The 23,210-nt window shown below is 46.0% G+C and overlaps 1 protein-coding gene across 1 annotated transcript in view; it reads left to right on the plus strand.

Moving 5' to 3' along the window:
- The window catches only part of LOC119169505 (proton channel OtopLc), a 33,074-nt gene extending 16,341 nt beyond the window's left edge, over positions 1–16,733 (plus strand). The window contains exons 4-9 of the mRNA XM_075877842.1: positions 5,434–5,704; positions 7,519–7,685; positions 9,861–10,035; positions 12,843–13,221; positions 14,119–14,359; positions 15,263–16,733. Of these exons, the coding sequence (XP_075733957.1) occupies positions 5,434–5,704; positions 7,519–7,685; positions 9,861–10,035; positions 12,843–13,221; positions 14,119–14,359; positions 15,263–15,583 (1,554 nt within the window). The 3' untranslated portion in view covers positions 15,584–16,733. The remainder of the gene's footprint in view (positions 1–5,433; positions 5,705–7,518; positions 7,686–9,860; positions 10,036–12,842; positions 13,222–14,118; positions 14,360–15,262) is intronic.
- The last annotated feature ends 6,477 nt before the right edge of the window (positions 16,734–23,210 follow it).

Below are 23,210 nucleotides of genomic sequence, written 5' to 3' on the forward strand. Positions count from 1 at the left end.
GACGTCTCGCCCGTTGGGCTTTACGCCTTCAAGAGTACACGTTCTCTGTAATGTATAAAACAGGGCGATTACATCAGGATACGGATTGTTTATCCCGCTACCCTGTTGACGAAGCAACCAATACCGACGCTATCACGGACGTTTTTTCCGTGTCGCAGCTGTTAAACATTGGCGAAGAGCAACGTCGGGATGCTTCTTTACGAGCCATCATTGGCAAACTGGAGTCAACGCCTCGCGACCCGTCCCTACGAATGTTTTTGGTGAAAGACGGGATCCTATATCGCCGCAACCTTGATTCCTTCGGATCAGACTTACTTCCTGTCATCCCAGCGCACCTGCGTTCCACTGTCCTGCATCAACTTCATGACGCTCCCATGACGGGCCATTTGGGCGTTTCTCGCACATACGATCGAGTACGACGTCGGTTTTTTTGGCCTGGACTTGCCCGCTCGGTTCGACGCTATGTCGCCGCTTGTGAGCCCTGTCAGCGTCGCAAAACGCCGTCTGCCCTCCCAGCCGGCTACCTTCAGCCGATCGACGTTCCCAACGAGCCTTTCTTTCGAGTTGGTCTCGACCTGTTGGGCCTTTTCCCACTCTCCACAGCCGGAAATAAGTGGATTGCTGTTGCCACGGACTACTCGACGCGGTACGCAATCACACGAGCACTCCCGACCAGCTGCGCTACCGACGTTGCGGACTTTCTGCTGTACGACATAATATTAGTGCACGGTGCTCCCCGTCAACTTCTCACCGACCGTGGCCGCACGTTCTTATCAGCTGTCGTTCATGAAATCCTGAGGTCTTGCCATACCAAGATCCCGGCTGCGGCGGCTGCATTTCCGATGGAGGCGGAAATGTTGTAGGCCCGTGTGCTAAGATTTGGGTGCACGTTAAAGAACCCCAGGTGGTCTAAATTTCCGGAGCCCTCCACTACGGCGTCTCTCATAATCATATAGTGGTTTCGGGACGTTAAACCCCACATATCAATCAATCAATCATGCCATACCAAGCACAAATTTACTACTTCGTACCATCCACAGTCAAATGACCTCGCGGAGCGCCTTAACAGGACCCTAACCGATATGCTTGCCAAATACGTTGCGCCAGACCACCAAGATTGGGACATTCATTTGCCGTATGTGACGTTCGCCTACAACTCATCTCGTCACAACACTGCCGGATATTCGCCCTTCTATCTACTATATGGCCGGGACCCAACTCTACCTTTAGACACGTTACTACCTGCGGCCACTGAATATGCTGGTGAAGCTATTGCCCGCGCCGACCACGCGCGCCAAGTCGCCCGTAACCGTCTACAGGCTTCACAGGCGCGCCAACAACAGCTCTACAATTCTCACCATAGGGACGTGCACTTTTCTCCGGGTTCTCTCGTGCTCCTCTGGTCACCTACTCGGCGTGTGGGACTGTCGGAAAAACTGTTGTCGCCCTACACTGGACCATTCCGTATCGTTCGCCAAGTGACAGACGTCACGTACGAGATTGTTCCAACCGATCCAACAAAGTCATCGTCAGCTCCGAGCGACACCGTTCACGTGGCTCGGCTAAAGCCCTATTACCCCCCTTCGACATCATCTGCGTAAATTTAGCACCGGGATGGTGCTTCTACCGCCGGGGGTTATGATACAAAACAGCGGCTAAAGACGGCTGCAAGAAAGAGGAAGACGAAGTGGGTTTTTTCCGTGGGATGCTGGTCTGACGCCATCTTGCTCGTCGGGTTCTCTGCGCTGTAAATAGCTCATTGAACAAGTTACTCGTAACAATATGTTTGTATTCCATGCCACTTGCCTCCTATTGCTTCCAGTCCTAGCCAGCGTCCCTGACATACAGGACTAAACATGCTCCCCGAACCCTGTTTTATAAAGCTCGATTCACACGCGAGGGCAAAATCCCGCTGCTCCGCGGACCGAATAGTCGCATTATGAGTTTAATCCGGCGCAGCAGTGGAGACGTCGCATGCACACAGTCGGAGCTACGCTCGCGACATCCTCGTGCATACTCTCGACTCCTCTGCTTATGGAGCGCGCTTGTTCAGCCTTTATTTTCTACGTGGAGCTATTTGGGAAAGTACGCAGTTGGCACCAGTAAGATATTCGTATTTCTTTTAATTTATCTGTTGTGACTTGGCATTTTTGGACGTGTGAAAAAGTCCCACCTTTTCACGTGCACCTCAAACGCTAAGCGGCGTCTGCGTCTACATGAAACTCTGATGGTGCGCCCCCGTCACTTTCCGCAGCGTTACGAGACGCGTGCCAAAACGGACTACTTCACGTAGTGCTACATGTGCAGAAGCCCCGCCTCCGTAGCTTTCCCTTCAGTGCCAAGAAAAGTTGTCGCTGAGTGTAAAACACGTGGCTTTTAAGCCGGCTGCCTTCTTCCTAGCCATGCCAATCCGACTAATGTTGACAGATCTGACGTTGAATCCTCTCGATCGAGAGCAGACGACCATCAAACGGAGGGTTCGAAATAGTGGTGACACATTTCCATCCGTGCCGCAAGCGGAGGAGAGCGCATGAAGCGAGGACGGCTTGTTTCGCCAACGCGCACGCCACGTGACGGGCCGTCCGCTGCGAAAATTCCTCCTTCGTTCCTTCGTGTGAATCCACCTTGGCGTCCGCGACAAAAAATTTCTCTTTAGTTTACTAAACACCACAAGGTCGGAGCAGTGAGGTCAAAGATAATAGCTAAGGACTGCATAGGAAATGGACATGTTACCGCTGATCAAAGCAGGCGTAAAGCTTGCCTTGGAAAGAGCTCAGCTTAATGCATAGGCAAAAACACAAGCGAGGAAGGTGCGCGAGGAGAGAGCGCAGGCACACGAGTTGGAATGCAAGGCACTGTAGTTCGAACGTAACGCTCTTACTGCTGAACACGAAGAGGTAGTCGAGCTTGAACGCGAAGCTTGTGATGCAGCAATACGCGGATAGGAGTTGGAGCTCATCAACTTTCCCCAAGACCTGCTTGTCAAAGATCCAGATTGACGCAATAAGGTGATACGCAGTAATCTTGATAATCAATCTACGTGTCTAACCCCCGTATTCACAAACACTCCTCGACTCGACTTCTTGACAGAGTTTAGCACTGCGCCACCGCTCGGCTGAAAATGACGCTGCGCCACTCAAGAATCGCAGCAGATTATCACTGAAATGCAGACTATCACAGACTTGCCATGCCTAGAGACGGCGCTCCCATCGGCTTTCTCAAGTGAAGGTGAAGCGTTGAGTGAAGGGACGTTCTAGAATACGGAGGTAAGTTTACACTAGTGATGTCAAGTGCGAACCACCACCGACTAATACTCCGGTCGCAACCGATCCCTCTCAGCATGTAAAAGCTAATCTGGACATTAGGTTTCAGCTGTTGCTCGTCAGTGAGCAGATCACATCTCTCTTGGAACATTTCTTCGCGAGAAAGAAATTTGAAAAGTTTACTTCCTGATGACTGTGGTTACTACAGTGAGGCAAGTTTACTGCAGGCTACCAAAGGCATGGCAGATGTCATGAGCTCGAATGAAGGCCCTCTAACTGTTGAGATAGGCACAAGTGTTTCTATAGCTATGAGCAGACAACGTGCACATAGACCGATGACAACGCCGACCTCCCTTCCTGCTATTTGGAAGGCTAGCTAGACCAGAGGGGCCTCAAGCATTTCCGCATAAATTAACATTGGCTTTAAGAAATATATGTAGCGTGAGGCGAAAAAACGGACACAGGAAGGAATAGACTGAGAGGACAGAGCACTCTGTCCTTTCAGTCTATTCCTTCCTGTGTCCGTTTTTTCGCGTCGCACTGCATAAATTTCTTTCAAATGCATCACCAACAAGCCCACATCGCCACTCTTGTCGGCTTTAAGAACACTGCCGAAGAAGCCCTGTTGCTCGGCGTATGTAGCGCGAAAACGTGGGGGCGGAAACAATCATGATAGAAAGGAAAAAAACTACAACCGCCGGAAACGCATTAACGTGTCACTATTTGCACGAAGCGATTGGAGTGCACATGCTGTCCAGGCACAGGCGCCAAAGCATGGACGCTACAACCACACACTCATGTGTAAGACTCGGTCTTATTTCATAACACCAGTTTTCACCATTTTGTCCTGCTTTAAAACAGTGTCTGTTTGCCTCCATTAAAATCACGGCCAGAGCTGTTGTCATTTTTTATTGAAGTGAAAATGTTTTGGGCCTGCTTACTTATTTCTAGGTTCAAAAACCCCAGGTGGTTTAAAGTACCGGGCCCCTCCACTACGGCATCTCTCATAATGATATCTTAGTTTCGGAACGTTAAACCAAAATTAAGTTATTTTAAATCTCTCCGTGACGTTGAGTTTACTCTCGTCTGTTCTGGACTGAAAGTTGTTACATTCTCTTCCTTTCTGTCTCTCTCTCTCTCTCTCTCCATGAGCCTGTTGGTTAGTGTGTGCATGTTGGTATGTTGGTGTTTGTGTTTGTGTGTTGGTACTCTTTTTGCTGTAGTTCTCATTTTTTTTGTTGCCTTAGGGTTGGATTACCCAGCATCACAATTACTGATAGCAGAATTACTCTAGAGGTTTCGCTAACTGGGGATCAGTTTTCTGTTAATAACATTTTTCGCTGCCACATCAGGCCCACAGGGATAAAACAGTTAAGGTCACGTCTGTATACACTCGATAGGCTACGGCAATGCAATCGTTTCGTAATCCTTCTCTGTAAACCCAGGTATACCTCTGGGTTCACGGCAGCGTTGTTTGCCGTAAGATGTTTTATCTTTCGTGGTGGCGAACGTTACACTTCTTTCACTCGACGTGAAATTTCGGGTCGCAAATGCTCTGGTGGGTTGTTTTCGTTTCATTATGTCTGTTCCATGGGATGAATTGGTCCTTGCTTGCCGGTGAGTCTGAAATCTGCGAGGTCAAAGCTGTGCGTATTTTTGCTCATATCGTCGCCGCCTTGCGTTCCCGACTTCTTGTCGACGTCAATTCGCACCATTTATAAGATAACCCGGGTGGGAAAGGCAGCGTCGGCAAAACGCCCTGTTGGGTCGATGCTTACGCATAGTGAAATAATCACGAAAGGGTGAGTGTGAGAAGTGTCCCGCAGCTGGCATACCATGGACCAGGTTGTTATTGAGGACATAGTAAAATCCCGGTACATTATGGAATACATAAATGGCGGCACATCGACCCAATAGCAGAGGTTGTAGCAGCCCTCTTGGGCAACCAAATCTGCAATGGCAATAATCAATTTTTGTAATAATCAATTTTTGTAATAATCATTTTTTTTCATTGACATGTTATGGTCTTCGCACAGACAGGGTGTGCAGTAATATGGGGACTATTACGAACAGTTTGAAGTGTAATGTTTTTTTAAGCATGTGCAAAGATGTAGTACCTGTTGTTCAAGGCGCTCGTGTTAGGTCAAATGAAATTGAGTACCCTGCGCAGGCATTCGCGTGCGTGGTGTGTGTGCTCGGCCTGTCTTGGCTGGTGTTTCTGCACGCGGACCTTGCGTGGCACGATGCACGCCGCTTTCGCCGCTCTACCATGCCATGCGGTCGAGGCAGCGTGTGTAGCGGCAGCGGCAGCACCGATGCAGAGTCCGTGGCCACCGCCGACGCGATCGACTGGAAAGGCTGCCACATGGGCCAGCCGCGCGGATACACGTACCTTACGGGAAGGCACAGCGGAAGCTTCTTTCTCAAGGCCGGCATGACGGGCAAGTCTGCTTACTTTTTCTAACAAGCTCCAGTAACTTTTCTTGCCTCTATCTTTTTTACACGCACTAAGAAAAAAATGTGTTACACTGTGCGTGAGTCCTTACTTGCCAAGTACATTATACGACTCTCTTTATTTATTTATTTATTTATTTATTCATTTATTTATTATTTATTTATGAATACTGCAACCCTAACATAGGGTTTCGGCAGGGTGAATATACATTTGATAAATTTACAAATCGGCAAACAAATATAAAACAGGTAAGGCATTTACACACTTTCAGAACGAAAAAAGAACAGTGGTTTGTAATAAACCGGCATAAGAACATATAGAGAAATGAGCGCTACATTCAAGATGATCACAAGTGGAGAATGGTTACAGTGATTGAAATAAACAGGAGCACATGTCATAGAAATCAGACAATCGCTGCTAGAGCTGCGCAGCAAACAGGTTCAAGGATGCCTGGGAAACAACTTCGTTACTTAGGTTATTCCATTCGGTAACTGTCCTAGGGAAGAACGAATACTTGAATGTGTTATTACGGTTGGAAAATGGGGTTATTGTAAAGGCATGCCTCTGCCTTGTGGTATATCCTGTGGACAAATGAAGTATATGTGATAAGTCTAGCTTAAAATAACCTTTAACTAACTGAAAGAAAAATTTCAATCTCAATACTTTATTTCTTTGTGTAGGTGTTGGGAGGTTAGCTTTTGCTAATAAACATGTTATTGAAGTACGACCAAAACTGTTATAAATAACCCTAACAGCTTTCTTTTGAATTTTTTTCATTTCGTTGATATTTTTTTCTGGTGTAAGGGTACCAAATTATGGATGCATAATCTAAAGTAGGTTGAACAATTGCATTAAATGCAACAAGGCGAACGGTGGGAGTGGAGTGCTCGTCTAAGTTAGAATAATTTGTAATTGCACGAGCTTATTACAGTGTTAATGTTTCGTCCAGTTTAGGTCATTCGAAATCCAAAGACCAAGGTACTTGTCTCCTGCAAAAAAAAAAAAACATTATTGGCTGAATATGCAAAATGAAGAGTGTTACGTTTGTGAGAAATTTTTAGGAAAACGGTCTTTTTAAAATTAACTGACATCTGCCATTTATCGCACCAACGAATGACCTTTTGAAATGCATCGTTTAAATGAATTTGATCAGTATGGTTTTCTATTTCCGAGTACAGGATGCAATCATCCACATATAACTTAACTTTAGCTTCCTTTAAAGTAACTCTACTAACTTTTAACTAACTACTTCCTTTAAAGAGGCGTGTCAACTTTTCTTTGGGTCACGTGACCCTCCAAAGAGTATAATGGTCTCCAAAGACAGTTCACATGGCCCTTTAAGGTCAGGGCTTACCGACAAAAGCAACATACTTTATTTCGTAGAGTGTATACGCCCTGTTGTCTCAGTGCATAACAGAGTTCTTGGTGTTTTAGTTCCTGTTTTTGAAATGGTATGTACATTGCAATGTCTACTTCAATGCCTTGCATATATTTATTTAGATAATGAGAACTGATGTAACTGAAGCGGCGAAAACAGAATGAAAGCCTTAAATACTTATGTTTAGTATGCAGAATACGCGGGACTGCTTCACTACATATGCAGGCTTGCAGGGAACAAATGATAGCTCTTTTTGTTTTTTGTTTTTTTTTGTCCACAATTTGTCCCTATGTTCCCTCGCCCTGGTATTGTATGTTTAGGTCCGTGTAATCTTTCCTTGCTTCTTTATTTAGGAGGCTGAAAATGTGCTCGAACAAACTTCAAATTAGATATCGTATCGTTTGCTCTGTTTCTCGCCGCAGTGTTCTGTTGCGGCCACCTGATACACGAAGGCCTTCTTCTGGGCCAGGAGATCATTGCTTGGATGCACGCCGGCGAAGTGTGCACCGACGTCGCCCTGCTTCTGGTGCACTCATTGAGGCCGCTCTTTTCCTTCTACCAGCTATACTTCCTCTTCAAGTATTCGAATGTTAGTAAGGCCTCAAAACTCGCGTCTTCTCCAACCCAAAATTACAATGGTTTCGTAGTATTGCTAGCACACCGAAAAACACAGCACCCAGGTGAAATTTTGTATCTTAGCGACAATACTGCTGTGTGCAAACCCGTCGTGGTGGTCCAGTGGTTATTTGACTGTTGACCCGAAGGTCACGGGATCGAATCCTGGCCGCGGCGGCTGCATTTCGATGGAGCGAAAATGCCCAGTGCCCGTGTGCTGCATAGATTAGGCGCATGTTAAAGAACCTCGGCTGCGTGAAGTTGTCGAGCCCCTTCCCTACGACATGTTTGATAACCATGTATGCCATCGTTTTGGGATGTAAAACCCTAAAAAATTATCTCGCTTTCGTGCGCAAGGTATTTGGACGGAAAGAACTCATGACAAAGCCTGTTTTCGGGCTCGATGAAACTCAAAAGAAATCAAGCGAAACTAATTCAATTTTCACAGAACACGTGTTTTATTCTGACCAAGCAAGAGAAGACCACCATGGTACTTTTACCTATCATCGTCTTCTGTGAAGGCCATTGCAAATGCAAATCAAAAACAAGTCTTGTCGGCCTTGGTACAAAATAGCACGACTAATGACATAAACTATTCCAATATTTAATACCATGCGAGCGTCTTGCCCGACATACGGTAGGTTCTAATAACGGCGAGAGGCAATCAGGGATACGATGATCAAAATCGCATCGGCAATCTGCATACATGTTAGCACAGAGAAGACTGATACCGTGCGTGCATCTCTGTGCAAAGCCCGCCCGTGCACACACCGGCGTGTTCTCTGCGCTTTTGCATAATCTAAGAAATCTCATTAGCTCTTGTCAATATTAGGCGCTAATATGTCCAGGGGTGAATGACCTTGTGATGTATTTTTTTTTTATTTTCAAGGTGTACTAGCCTGAGCATAGCGCGCGCGCAAGTTTGCTAATTTTCCAATTATTTTTGTATTTGTGCGCATCATTGATTTGGTTTGCTTTGTCTCTACAATCCAGCGCCAACATTTGAATTGAGATCATGGAAAATGTATTTTTTTTACATTTCAGACATTTTTACTGACCCTCCTCCATTTCACAATAGAATTAACTGTGAATTTTCTAACGCAGCTGTTATGGCGCATTTCGCGTGTGTGTTTTTTAAATTTTTTATGTTCCCACTGTTGTATAAATGAGACGTGTCCTCCTTCACACATTGAAACAGTACTTAAGCGAACGTTAATCAAACAAAATATTCAGTTGTTAGGATTTATTTTACCTCTCCCGCTGTAACGCCGTTGAACCCTACGCAAACGCATGCCACTTAGACGAAATAAATAGTGCAGAGCGCATTCCAGTTCTACACAGATATTTTGTCAAACCGTTCAATTATATACACGTCATACTAATCACTTGTACAACCCCATTTTCTGTATCAATTCGTTACCGTGCCCTTTGCGGGAAGTTCCGCCAGTGGCACCACAAGGAAGCTCATCGCAAAGGGAATTATTTCACGCTAATTACGGTGATTCACACCGGTGAGGAAACCCATCGACTTCGAAATTAATTATGGCTACCTATTCGCTTACGTTGAGACGTGTGCCACTCAGTCCACAGAAGAGATTGCGGCAAGCGTTCTATACTTTAGCTAAAATTAGTACGGCGTCTCTCATCATATGGTGGTTTTGGGACGTTAAACCCCACATATCAATCAAATCATACTTTAGCTAAAACAGGAGGAGGAAGTAACCCTTGTAGCGGAATCGCCAAGAATTTCAGCTGTAGAAGCAATGATGCACTGGCAAAAATGAAGCGCATCGCTGCTCAGCAGAGTGTTGTGCCTGAAAGAGTTCATAAAAGTTGGACACAGTAACTAAATATTCACTACCCTTTAAGTTTTAAGTGCACAAGCACAGCAAAAAATTACTGCATATTCAAAACGTTCTAAAAGCCGAGGGTCACCTAAAAGTAAGCAGCATTGCCAATAAATTGATGCAAATTTCTTATCAACTGATTTGCTTTAGCTCCTCATAACAAGCTGCAACATAGCTCTTTCAGTTCAGTAAACTTTTATTATAACAAACTTTTCCTTGGAATTCCTTGAAGTTCATTCAAGTGAAGTTTCGTTGTAACTATCGTCAGCCTTCATTTTATCTTGTTCACTTTTCCATTTCAGATCGTGATCAACCGACGGGTCACGCTAGCCAAGTTCGGAATCATGCACTGTTTTGCCACCACACTGACCTTCTGGTTCCGCACCGTCGTCAACGATGCCTACGGAGACGTTGTCAAGGCTTTCAAGGGCAAAAGTTCCAACCTTATGGCCCTGAAAATGAATGGCAGCTTCGCAGGTGCATTTGCCTATATTCATGTTGTAGAAAAGTAATGGCAGATGAGGCCTACCTTCCGTGAGCCTTTTTCGACGTCGTCAAATGCACACGTCATACTCTCTTTGCTCTCCCCTGAATAGTCCACTTCATCCGAGTTTTCGTGGCACTGACAACATTTTTTTTTTGCCGCTTCGTTATTTGTATTTGTTCCTTTTATCAATGAAAACTAACGCAGCTATGTCAAGGAAAGTATAGCGATTGTTATTGATGCATTCCAAATGTGAAGAAATAAAACTGGACGCAAAGATAACTTGCGGTTGCAGAGACGGAACCTGCGAAGCTTGTATAACGTGTCCGACGCTCTGCCAACTGAATTAAAACGGCGGTCGCCCCCCCCCCTCATCCAATTTATAGGGTGTAAATTTGCATTTCAACGTGCGAGTGCCAGTCAGCGCCCCTGGTAGCCATGAGGGTAAGTGAGTAGTAGTCATTTATACTTGTTGGCGTCACGTAGCACGTGATCCTATTACGAGCTGGCAGCTTAATTTTGCCCCTTATATGCTACATTTGCCTCGTATATATATATATATATATATATATATATATATATATATATATATATATATATATATATATATATATATATATATATATATATATATATATATATATATATATATATATATATATATATATATAAAGGGAAAGCTTGCCGTTAGTATGAGGAGGACGTGATGCGCTTTCGCGACTTAATGACAAACGCCGCGTCTTGCAGAATGAGAGGTCGCCCGTTCGATATATATATACAGAATTCAGAAAACTATATTCCCTCGCGCAGCATCGAACGGGCGACCTCTCGCTCCGCAGGGCGCGGCGTTTGTCATTAAGCCGCGAAAGCGCACGTCCTCCATCATTCCAACGGCAAGCTGTTTATATACACCATTTACCGCAGTCGGTACGCTGATGTCGGAGGGGAGGGGGGATGGAAGCGTGCTCTCAGCATTTCCAGCGAGGCGGCGCAAAGGGCGTGCTGGGTTGCACGCTTCTGTACTTTGCCCCATACAGTCCGTGGTCGCCCGTGTTCGCACGCATGCTTATCTCGCCGTGGGGCAGAATCGTGCGTACCTCTTGAGCTTTCACCTGAATTGAAAATACAGGGCGCACGGTGGTCACTTCACTCGCTGCAGTCTCTGGGTTCACGAACACAGCACGCTTTCCAACCACAGTGAAGTAACTGTGACACCAGCTACTTCGCACTCATCCTGTGTATACATGTGCGTATACGTTTTATGCGTCCTTTGTGTTTGAGCTGCGTGTTGAGTGTTGAGCTGTGAACGTTGTTAGCTCGCGCTCGTTCTGGGTGTGTTCTTTTTTAGTGGTCTTTCTACTTGAACTCGTTTCAATATGGTTGCCATTCGTCGAGTGGCATTCCGATTTGTTGGTATCACATTCATTGCTTAGCCTTTGTGGCGAAACTATGGCTTTTTTGCCTAACAAAAAAAGCACCACTTGCATATTGACTTCTCGTTTCCCATCTATCAAGTCATTCTGTGCTGGCATTACTCAACTGTTTGGTTATGGCAGGTAGTACGCCCAGTGCATGTGCTCTGTTCAAACACGCGTTTTCATCGTTATTCGTTATTATGAACTTAACCTAAAAATCAAACACAGAGCCTGTTGGTAATAACTTAGGGCTTTATATGCGTGCAACGAGTTAGGTTCTCAAGGAAACTCTGAAAGCTGTTAAATGTTTCATCTTTTATGTTGTTATCATCATCTGTTGTTATAATTTTTCTTTCATAATTCCTGTTATCTGTTTGCTCGCGATTTCTGTGCCTTAAAAGTGTACTTCCTTGTATTGTGTCTTTCATTTTTCTTTTATGTTATACACATTTGCTTGTGTTTTTTTTTCTTGAATCCTTGCTGTTGGCCAAGTTAGGGGTCAGCAGCTCAGTCAAGCTGTTTTTTTTTGGGGGGGGGGGGAGTTTTCATTAGAACGATCCTTGGATTTTGCAGCTTTTACTGCGGGCCCCTGTCATCATGTACACAATGATGATGAAATAAACGTATTATTATTATTATTATTATTATTATTATTATTATTATTATTATTATTATTATTATTATTATTATTATTATTATTATTATTATTATTATTATTATTATTATTATTATTATTATTATTATTATTATTATTATTATTATTATTATTATTATTATTATTATTATTATTATTATTATTATTATTATTATTATTATTTAATTACTGCCCCCGCCGCGGTGGTCTAGTGGCTAAGGTACTCGGCTGCTGACCCGCAGGTCGCGGGTTCGATTCCCGGCTGCGGCGGCTGCATTTCCGATGGAGGCGGAAATGTTGTAGGCCCGTGTACTCAGATTTGGGTGCACGTTAAAGAACCCCAGGTGGTCAAAATTTCCGGAGTCCTCCACTACGGCGTCTCTCATAATCAAATGGTGGTTTTGGGACGTTAAACCCCACAAATCAATCAATATGTAATTACTGCAATTCATAACGCTCAAAAAGTAGGACAACAAAGCGCCAATTTACAACCACCTTTGTCCTTCCGCTTATTCTTTCCTCCTCCTCCGTCCGAAGCTCGAACCCGTGAGCTAGACAAATTTTTCATCATGTAGAGACTTTCGTTTATGAGAAGTCAACATGAATTTCCTTGTAGTTTTGTGCTTCAAACAGGTGGCTGTCAATTGTACCCATCACAACTCTTCCGCCCCCTCGCGGGTGGAACTTATTTGCAAAAAAGAATAGAGCACGCAGTAACTAACATTCCCGCCGGCTTTCCTGAACCACGCAGTCGCAGGATACAAGTTGCACTACTCCGAGAGGACGCCCGAATTCGAGAGCAACTGGAGCTGCGCCGTGGCCGACCTGTTCTCGCCGGCGTACATCCGTCCAATGCCGTACCTGTACCCGTTTGCCATCGAGTTCAACCTGGTGCTGGCCGGAGTGTGGTTCATCGTCCTGCAGAACGTGGGCACGTCAGCGCACCGGTTCTGCCACCACGACTCCACCGCCGAGACCTGCAGGGCGGTCACCCAGGAGGCTGCCCAGAACAACCTCATCATCAGAGCCGACTGCCACTCGGCCAACCGTGGTCTGTTTGCCGGCTTCGTCGTACTCCTGGGCTCGGTCGTGGTCATGATCATCTTCTATGTTGCACTTCTCGAAGACAGGTGAGTTACGCTGTGTTGTTTGAAGTTTATAGCGGTCCTGTATGCAGCTACGTCGGGTCAATGGAATTGCCATAGTTACATGGCAATCTTAGTTTCTCCGAATGGCCTCGTTCGTTCATCCTGTTCTCGTCATATCCTTTATATTAGTGTTTTCTAGTCATGTCGTCCTTGTCTACGTCCTTCAATACATTAGATATGGGTTGCCAGCATCTGGAATTGTACTTGTACCAAATTACACCAAGTGTGCTTGCAGTTTCCCTTCCTAGGTTGTGATTTTTTCTCGTTTATGTTACAAATAACAAGGTAAACCTCTTCAGAACCGCATCCCTTGAAACATGTGCACTTGCTTCAAGTCGTAAAATATAACAAAGCAGTTTTTACTTCCGCAAGAATATGCTGAACTCTTCGTAATCACCAATTGTAGCTTCTTGTGGTAGCCCTCTTGTTTCACTTTACAAACACGCCGAGCGCAATATCCAAAGTTTACCAAACACGTAACCTATCGCAGGCCTTGTCCACAGTGTCGCTGTAAACGACGTCACTAATGGCACGCTCGCATTGCCCTTAGTGGCTGGTGGTGACGAACAGTTGCTGCGCGCATTGTCGTGGCCATAGCTTCTTTCAAAATAGCATGCCCCTTTTCTCCATCCGTAGATGCCCCTTTTCTCCGTCCGTAGATGCCCCTTTGCTCCGTCCGTAGATGCCCCTTTGCTCCGTTCGTAGATACTGCATTTCCGATGGAGGCGGAAATGTTGTAGGCCCGTGTGCTCAGATTTGGGTGCACGTTAAAGAACCCCAGGTGGTCGAAATTTCCGGAGCCCTCCACTACGGCGTCTCTCATAATCATATGGGGGTTTTGGGACGTTAAACCCTACAAATCAATCAATCCGTTCGTAGATACAATGAAACTGGAGTGGCCGTCTACCTTGGTCAGGAGGCCGTGCTCTTGGCGCTGGCGTTCGCTGCCTGCCTGCTCGCCTACGGACGCATAGCCACCCTGGATGTGAACGGCCACCCTATAACGATGCTTGACGACTTCCTGCTGTGCATCCCCATTCCGTTCTACTTTGCCCACGCGACTCTGGTGGCCATCGCCGAGCTTGAAGTAGGTGGCAGCTATGTGCGCCTGGCACTGCAGGTGAGTGAGAGTTCGAGACTCTCGTAGGTGTACGATTGCGCTCCGCTTCGGCACTTCGAAATGAAGTGGCGAGAGGCCTAGTCACCCGCCTTCACCTTTCTTACGTTCCCCGCTACAAGTGTTACCTGTGTCTCTGACGTTCATCTGTAGTCTGACTGATGATAATTTAATAGACTGAAGCAAATTCAACGCGATATGTTTACCTTCATCCATCATGACACTCCAGTGGTTACGATGTTCTAACTGCTAACCCAAAAGTCGCGGAATCAAATCCTGGCCGCGGCGGCTGCATTTTTGAAGGAGGTGAAAGCGCTTGACGACAGCGTGTGAATGAAGCTGGAGCAGTGGTGGGAGTAGTAGTGGGCGTAGGTGTGAGTGGTGGCAGCTTTGAGTAGGGACCCCCTACACCTTCCCTAGCCACGACGGCCCCTGGACATCAAAATCTTGACTAATAACAGCTTGACTATTGAAAACGTGCGCTATTTTAGCCAAATTCATCGATATATAATTTTTTAAGCGGAAGACTTAATGTTCGTCGCAGATAATTAGCCCTCCCAGCTCTAAAAGCCACACACGTCCAAGGCTCATGGACCCCATGTGGCATGGTCGTTTAGTTGCTAAATTGCCTTGAAATTAAGATTAAGGACGCGGGTTCAATTTACAGCCATAGCGGCTGCATTTCAATGAAATCCTAATGAAGTAACACGCGTGTACCAAAATGTATACGCATATTAAAGAACTGTGGGTCGTCGAAACGAATGCAGTGCCTCACTGCGGCAAGCCTCGTAATCAAATCGCAGTTTTGGAATGTAAAACCATTGCAAATAATTCATAGATGCGTACCTACACTCTTCGCCTTTATGTTTACATCACCGTGAAAAGTGCTTCTACCGTTTTGTGCAGTTATTCTCGGTGATTCAAGTGGTGACGCAGACGCCACTCATCATCGACGCCTTAAGGCGGTGCAGCAACAGCCCCACTCTGCGATACAAGAAGCCCGGTCGGGAGATTGTGTCCTTCTTGATCGTGGTCAACATCACGATGTGGATCGTGTATACCTTCGAAAGCAAGGCTGTCGGCAAGCTGTTCACGGGCACTGGTTACTTCGGCCTGCAGTCCTGGGTCTTCGTTGAACACACCACAGTGCCTCTCATGCTCTTCTACCGGTTCCATTCATCCGTGTGCCTCGCCGACGTATGGAAATCGGCGTACGAAGCAGAGTGAACGCTCCAGCGCCGTCACATTCGGGGCGAACACTTCTGTCACCACAGCGTGGAAACATCGCGTCCTGTTTTACGTCCTGTTGTTGCCATAGAAGGCTCAAACATGCCGGAGAGCACGCAGTTTCTGCTTCGGGGCCTCTTCAATAACGACAAATCGGCGTGGTTGTGCCCTGTGGGACCTGAGATTTTCGGTCCACATGTCCAAGCAGACCTCGAGTCATTCTACTAGTCAACGTAGGTGACTGCATCAACAAGTTAACCTGCCCGCATGATTTATTTCTCCCTGATCTCAGCATTCTTCAATCTTTGATAGTTTTACGTAATTCTCTTCGAGTAGCTTCACCATGGCATTTACGATCGCGTTTGTGGTAGAAAGCTAGACATCGAATGGATACGTCTGTTTACTAGAAGCCGCCATAGTAAGGACCTTTTTTCCCATCTAATCGGTTGGGATCTTCGTCTTTGTGTGCCACTTTACAGAGCTTTGGCTCGTAGGTGAGTCATTAGGTTCTTGTACTGTCATTTGTCTTCAACTGCTTATCACAGCAACAATCCACGGTCAATGTACTCTGCACGAACGCTAGTAGTCCCCCATGCACCAGACTGAGTGAGGATATTCCGCGCCGGGAATAGATTACCGAAGCCGAATTGCGGAGCAACGCAACGACTCTGTGCCGCAAAGCTGTGATACTCGCAATCTGTGATCCTCTCGCTGAATATGACTTCATCTTTTTGTTTTCAAATGCCCATGAACTTCGAAATATTCCAATATTTTTTTGTTCGGACTGTCTCGTGTGTGAATTATCAGCCACACTTAATGTAATGTACATATTTACTGTCACATTCTGTGACTACACGTTGTGATAAAGCATTTTTCTACATTTTAGATGATCACCCCTTTGTGTGCGCGTTAATATCACTCACTTTTGTCTAGTATCCTGCGTAGAACCTTCCTTTTAAGGTGGCGCTCATCACGGGCTCCATTCTTCTTTTTTTTGTCATTATGTCTTGATTGACGTCACTTTTTGTCCTGGCCTCCATCATGCACCCTTTAATATTTATTGGGCATGAGAGGTTTTTTAACTTTATCATTTTAGTTTTTAGAGCAAGGATTTTGTGCGAAAATAAACTTTCAGTGAACATGTGCACAATGTAGAGGCGTAGCTGAATCGCAACACGTTTTACTCAGTCTAGCTCACTTGTCACGCTTCTTGCTTAGTTGTGTGATCATTCGCGATGCTGAAATTAATCTCTCCAAATGTTTTTATGGGCTTCGAAAGCATGGCCATGGTACAAGAGACCAGACCGAATGAATACTTAAGCCATATAATTAAATTAGTTGAGGACGCAACCTGTGGCCCAAATACTTAAGTTATTGCATTTTGTTTTGGCACATTAGATTACGAGCGTTCAACATAAAAAGACAGTGTAATCTACATACATTTGATCAATTCTCGATGATTCAGGGGTCATGTCAGTAGATCTTTCTTTATCCTATGCGTCTGTGCGCCACTTTAAGATGACGTTATGCCAACTAGCCCAAAATGCTATGTTACTTCACTTGGTATCAAGAACTATACCAAGTTCCTTGTGCACATGTAAAATATTCGCTCTTCTTTTACAGTCCCATGTGGAGAACAGCCAAGAGGGTATTTATTACACGTCTGGATGGTACAATGGTTAGTGTTCAGCTGTTGAAACGGAAATCACGGGTTCGGTACTGGTCAATCCTGGCAGACGCTGGGTACAAGATTTATGGGCCTGGCAGAATATCATGCTTGAGGCCTGTGTGCTGTGCAATGTGATTGACAATCGCTGTACTTTGGCGTGAAAAATTGACTTTCCACCACAATACGATGCACATCATGACGATGCCGTGGTTTTGCCCGTAATAACCTAGATATTACGAACAGCACACTTTATGATAAAACGTTCTCCCCATATTTTATAATGCACCGAAACGTAGCTTATAAACTGCTGAATGCAGCAACTATGGACTAATGTCGCAGTGTGTGGCGCAATAGTACTCGATTGTCACAAAAACTGTGGTTCTGGCTGGCCTTTATCTTCTCGACCGCAGCGCGACGTTGGTTAGTCAACGTAGAGAGGGGATATAATCAAGAGAGAAGGCAGAGAGGTTAACTAGGCATATGCCTGGTTTGCTGCCCTGCGCTTGGGAAATGGGAAGGGGGGCATAAAAATGAGATATAGAGGAAAGAGAAGAGAAAGAGAAAAAGGATTGTCAGTCAATAACCTGACGCGTATGCAGCGGTGGCACTATACAAAATTTAAAGGTGGTCACGTAGGCCTGTAGTCCTCAAAAAGCACAAGACAGCTTAAACTGCTTTTTGAGCCGACGAAAGGCGAGGACGGTGTTCCAGTAGCATCTGCATAGAGAGTGGCCGATCGTCCAATGGTCGCAATGCGTCCGAAAGCTTCTGTCTTTCAGAGGCGAATTGAGGGCAATGGCATATCAGACGGTCGATGTCTTCTTTGGTGCCGGAGATGTCGCATTCCGCATTGTTGGTGAATCCGATGAGGGTTGTATATGATTTTGTGAAGGCAACCCCCAACCAAAGGCGACAAAGAAGCGAAGCTTCACGTCGATGGAATCCAGATAGATGTCGAAGTTCCAGCCGAGGGTTTATTTAGTAGAGCCTCGTATGTCTTATGCTTGGGGCGTTCAATTCCAGCAGACAGAGTATACGTGCCAGGTGGCGAAGTTGCTTTGCAGCGTCAATTCTTGACGAAGGAATCGGAAGGGTGTGCTCTTCTTGGTGCGATGTGCGAGCCGCGTTGTCTGCGGAATCATTGCGACTGATCCCATGATGGCCAGGTAGCCACTGAAACTTGGCCTCGTGTCCAGTTTCTGTGACGTGGTGAAGGAGCTTGACAACCTCGTAAGTTAACTGTTCATGGCAACCTCATCGAAGGACTGACTGCATGCTCTGTAGGGCCGGTTTCGAGTCGGAAAACACAGCCCACTTACTCGGTCTCTAGGATTGGATGTACTCTAGGGTGCCACGTAAAGCCGCAAGTTCTGCCGCCGTAGACGTAGTGACGTGTGACAGTTTGATTCGCAGAGTGATTCCTCTCTCTGGAATCACCACCGCACCGCCAGAACCATATGCCGTGGTTGAACCATCGGTGTATATGTGCACGTGGTTGTTGTACATTTCGTGCAGAAGGTGCAAGCTCAATTGTTTTAGGGCTGATGAAGGCAATTTTGATTTTTTTTTCTGTATTCCTGGAATTGAAAGACGTACTTGCGGAAGTGTCAGGCACCACGAATGATACACTAGTTTCTCAGCAGGTGTAAAACCTGACATAAACGACGCACGATGTGCACAGACAATTGAACTAAAATTCGTGCGGGGCCTCTCAGTAGCGAGGATTGCCAAGTGGTGGGAAGGATTGCCAAGTGGTGGGAAGTATGCAGCGGTGGCGCGTATGCAGCCACCGCTGCATACGCGCTAGCCGATTGACTGACAATCCTCTTTTTTTTTCTCTTTCTCTTCTCTTTCCTCTCTCTCTCATCTTTATGCCCCCCTTCCCTTTTCCCCAGCGTAGGGTAGCAAACCGGGCGTGTGCCTGGTTAACCTCCCTGCCTTCCCTCTTGTTGTTTATCCCTCCTCCTCATCTCTAGCGTCACAAGCACAATCAGTCTCCCAGTTCAACTAGTTCAACTAGCCCTACGTTCGGTTGTCAAACTGAGCTTTGTCTATGAGGATAAAGAAGTATAAAAAATTAAAATTGGTTCCAAATCTGCATGTTACACCGCAAATGTTGTCGAAAGGCGATAGTCTTGCGTATGGAGAGAGTGAAGAAGACATTTATTTGATGTTCTGCGCAAGAAAATCGGTGAATGGTATTCTGGAGGCACTGCGTTAGAATGTCTCGAGCGTGAAGCGAAGGTGAACGAGTGCATCAAGTGACGTCACACGTGAAACATGAGCACATCTAGCAGTTTTCTTAGAAAACAAAGCACGTGGCTCTGATACGGGTGTGCGCGCCCACCTTAGTGGTGATAAGGTGTAGAACGCAAGGCGACGGGTAGGTGCCACCACCATCTTGTCTTAGCAAAGCGTTGGAAACACTCGCCTTTCCGTGCAAGCATTGCACGGTCAGCGCAGCTTGATAAACGCTATGGTCTTCAGAATTGCTTATGTATGCTTTTTCTAGTAAAAGACACACATACAGAATATATACATGTTGGTATGGTGCCTCAGATATGCGCAAGAAATCCTTTTTAATTGACAATCACCCAAGTATGAACGCTGAAGGTTCAGCAACACAGGTGGGCGCTGCGGATGGGGTCGGCCGTTTACGAGTGAAAACATTTATTTAAGAAAAAAAAAATAGGAGAGGTGCCGCCCTTTAGAGGCTTCATAGTGGGTGGAGTCCTTATTCCGGGACCCCATTGGTGACACTTGCTTACGTAGCCCTCTGGACCAGAGCCCTTTGGGCTTGAAGATCCGAGCAACCCAGCAGAGTCACCTCCCACTCCTCTCTGGTTGGGTTAGGGTTGGGGGGAAGAGCCAAGTTGAGCTGGCAAGCCCAAACGATGTGGTAGGCGCCAGCCACCTGCTCACAATATTGTCACTTGCCAGTGAATGGGGAATCGAAATGTTGCATAAGTGCCGGGCACAATAAAGTATTGGTGAAAAGTCTCGGCAACATGCGTTCATTAGCCTTCCCTAGCCCCTTTGCAGGAGGTGGGTATTGACGATGCTGATCCCTGTAATAGGTCGTAATATCTTTGAATGTCAGCAGATATCCGCCTTCGGGTTGCAGGCACTCAGGATCTAAGTGGGATACCCAGTGAACGAGTGCTCGGACCGCCGTGTTCGTGGCTTCATTCCCCATTAGGCCCTAGTGGCCTGGAGTAAGACTAGCTAACGAGGGTCAGGGTCGCTTCTCCGGTCGCTATAAATCTGCAAAGTTCTTTCCGCTAGTGTTGTGATCCAACCAACTTCATATTTCGACATGCCCCACGCGAATCTGATATGATACATTGAGATAGATGGTCGGAGGCAGCTAGGGCTGATGCCGTTTAGAGTACCCGATGCCGTTTAGGGTGGACAAACAGAAAAATGTACAGACAGACAGACCAAAATTTTTGCGTCGAAGCAAATAAAGACTATCGTCGCTAAAGAAAAAACTAAAGTAGCACCAATTGCACCCCTTCACGTCTACCTTCTCCCCCAGCAACCACAGCAGTGCCTCTAGAGTGTGCACCAGGAAACTACGATTGCGAAAGCACGTGGACGCCCTGGATGTGCCTGACGCTGGGGCAGCTGGGGCACTGCTGCGCCGTGTGTTCATTGAGCGACCGTGCCTCGGGTGTGTTGAAAGGGTACGCCGGCGGCGTCTGTTCATGGAGCGCGCGCTCACGAAAGTGGACAAACAATACGGCGTTTGCGATACCTTCACAAAAGCTATGACCGTGAGGGGAGAGGAGCCTGCACATTGGCACGAATGGCTCTACTTATGCGATGCGTGCTCATTGCGCCATCTTGTATTTAATGCTGAAAACACGCTAGTTCCTCCTAGGTGGCCATCGGCAGCGGTAAGTGGTAGATATTAATAGCTTGCCGTTTCGACGCTGAAGGAGGTGCTTCTTAACGCCTAGCACTCTCAATTGAGAGGTCAGACGTTCGATTCCGTGCGCCGGAGTCTATTTCTGGATTATTTTTCTTTCTTGAGTTTTCATATATATATATATATATATATATATATATATATATATATATATATATATATATATATATATATATATATATATATATACACGGGGAATGACGGCGACGCCGACGCCAGTGGCAAAATCCAGCCGAGAGAGTCCGTATAATTGATATTGCAATAAAATAAATTATCGCAAAGCCGGAATTTCTCTGGTGTCTTCGAATGCTAATGGTCCTAGAAGGGGCTTTTATCCCCACATTACGAAAAACTTCACCAATGTCTTGACACAAAGCGTTCCTCTTTGTTGTTTTTATCTCTGGTACAGAATATTCATATGCTTAAAATAAATTGGCAACCGGCCAACGTTGACGCTTAGCTGAGTAGTCAAGACAGTCACCTTTGAACCGTTACGCCCCAGATGCGAAACCCAACCTCAATAACGTTTCTTTCCTTTACTATTTTCTTACTTGAGCTTTATTACATTTTAAACCCCATATTGTTCAATTTAATATACATTGCCACCTAAAGCTTCCCCTGAGGCGTTTTGTTTTCCACAATGCATGTCGAAAAGCAGTCGAAAAAATCGATGTTCTTATCACTCCTGATAAGGTTCAACTTTTGTCTGAGTCGTAACTTGCAGCGAAGGTTATACTGTGTGTTTGTATTAAAGCCTCCCCAGTCGAAGCTTCCCCTGATACGTTGGCTTTTTCGCAATGCATGTCAAAACTTGGTCGAAAAAGTTGAGGCTCTTATCACATCTGATAAGATTTAACTTTTGTATGACGTCATACCTTGAAGCGGTGGACCTACTATTGCATTTTTTTTTTGTTTCGCAGATGTCGGAAACGGCTAAAAAGAGTCTGATGACGTCAGACAAAAGTTGAGCCTTATTGGGAGTGATAAAGGCCTCGACTTTTAGATGCGGAGCATCTTATACTCGCGCCTTGTAGTGCGCCGTCCGCACCGCTTCTCGAACATTCGACAGCTGACGCGCGCGCATGCGCCGTTGCGCCGTCGCCCACTCTTCCACCATCTGTGCATCCCTTCCTCCTCTACACACCGCGCGCGCTTCACTCCTCCACCATCTGTGCACCCTTCCTCCTCTACACACCGCGTTCGACATCTACAATTCTCCTGATTCTCCAGTGGACGCGCATGTGGCGTCGCGCTTCGAGAACATTCAACAGCTGACAGTGCATGCGCCGTCGTGCTGTATATATACTCAAGGTCGGCGCTCGCTCGCTCGCTCAGTTGCCGCTCGTCGGTTGGTTTGTACGGCGCGTCGACGTCCAAGGTCGCGGTGAAATGAATTCCAACTAATCCACAAACACAATGATCGACGTCCCTTCGACCAGCGCTGCCCTTTCGCATACGTGTGTACGTATTCACTCATTTAACACCCCCTCCTACAACCACGTTAACCAATTTAGCCATCCACCCAAGTAAGTCGCAATTTAACACCCCATTTCACAACCACGTTAACCAATTTAGCCATCGACCCAAGTAAGTCGCACTTTAACACCCCGTTAACCAATTATATGGTCCGCATCCTCCTCAGTGTTCCCCCGAGGGAAGCTGCGGGCAATTTTTTTTCTACCGCTTTCCGGCATGCATTGCGGAAAAGCAAATGCGTCAGGGGAAGCTTCAGCTGGAAGGCTTTAATACAAACGCAGATTATAACCTTCGTTGCGAATTGTGACATCGTACAAAGGTTGAGCTTTATCAGGAGTAATAAAGGCCTCAAATTTTTTGACTGCCTTTTCGACATGCACTGTCGTAAGGCAAACGCGTCAGGGAAGATTCAGCTTTGGAGGCTCTAATATAAACGTGCAGTATATCCGTCGTTGCAACTTAGAAGTGTGGCAGCTTGGGCTAGTTGGTATGGCATGACGATAGTTATAGCGCGAGAACAAAATGACGACACAGAGCCAAGAAGAAAGCAA

This window comes from Rhipicephalus microplus, chromosome 2 (assembly GCF_043290135.1).
Source record: "Rhipicephalus microplus isolate Deutch F79 chromosome 2, USDA_Rmic, whole genome shotgun sequence".
NCBI classification, from domain to species: Eukaryota; Metazoa; Arthropoda; class Arachnida; order Ixodida; family Ixodidae; genus Rhipicephalus; species Rhipicephalus microplus.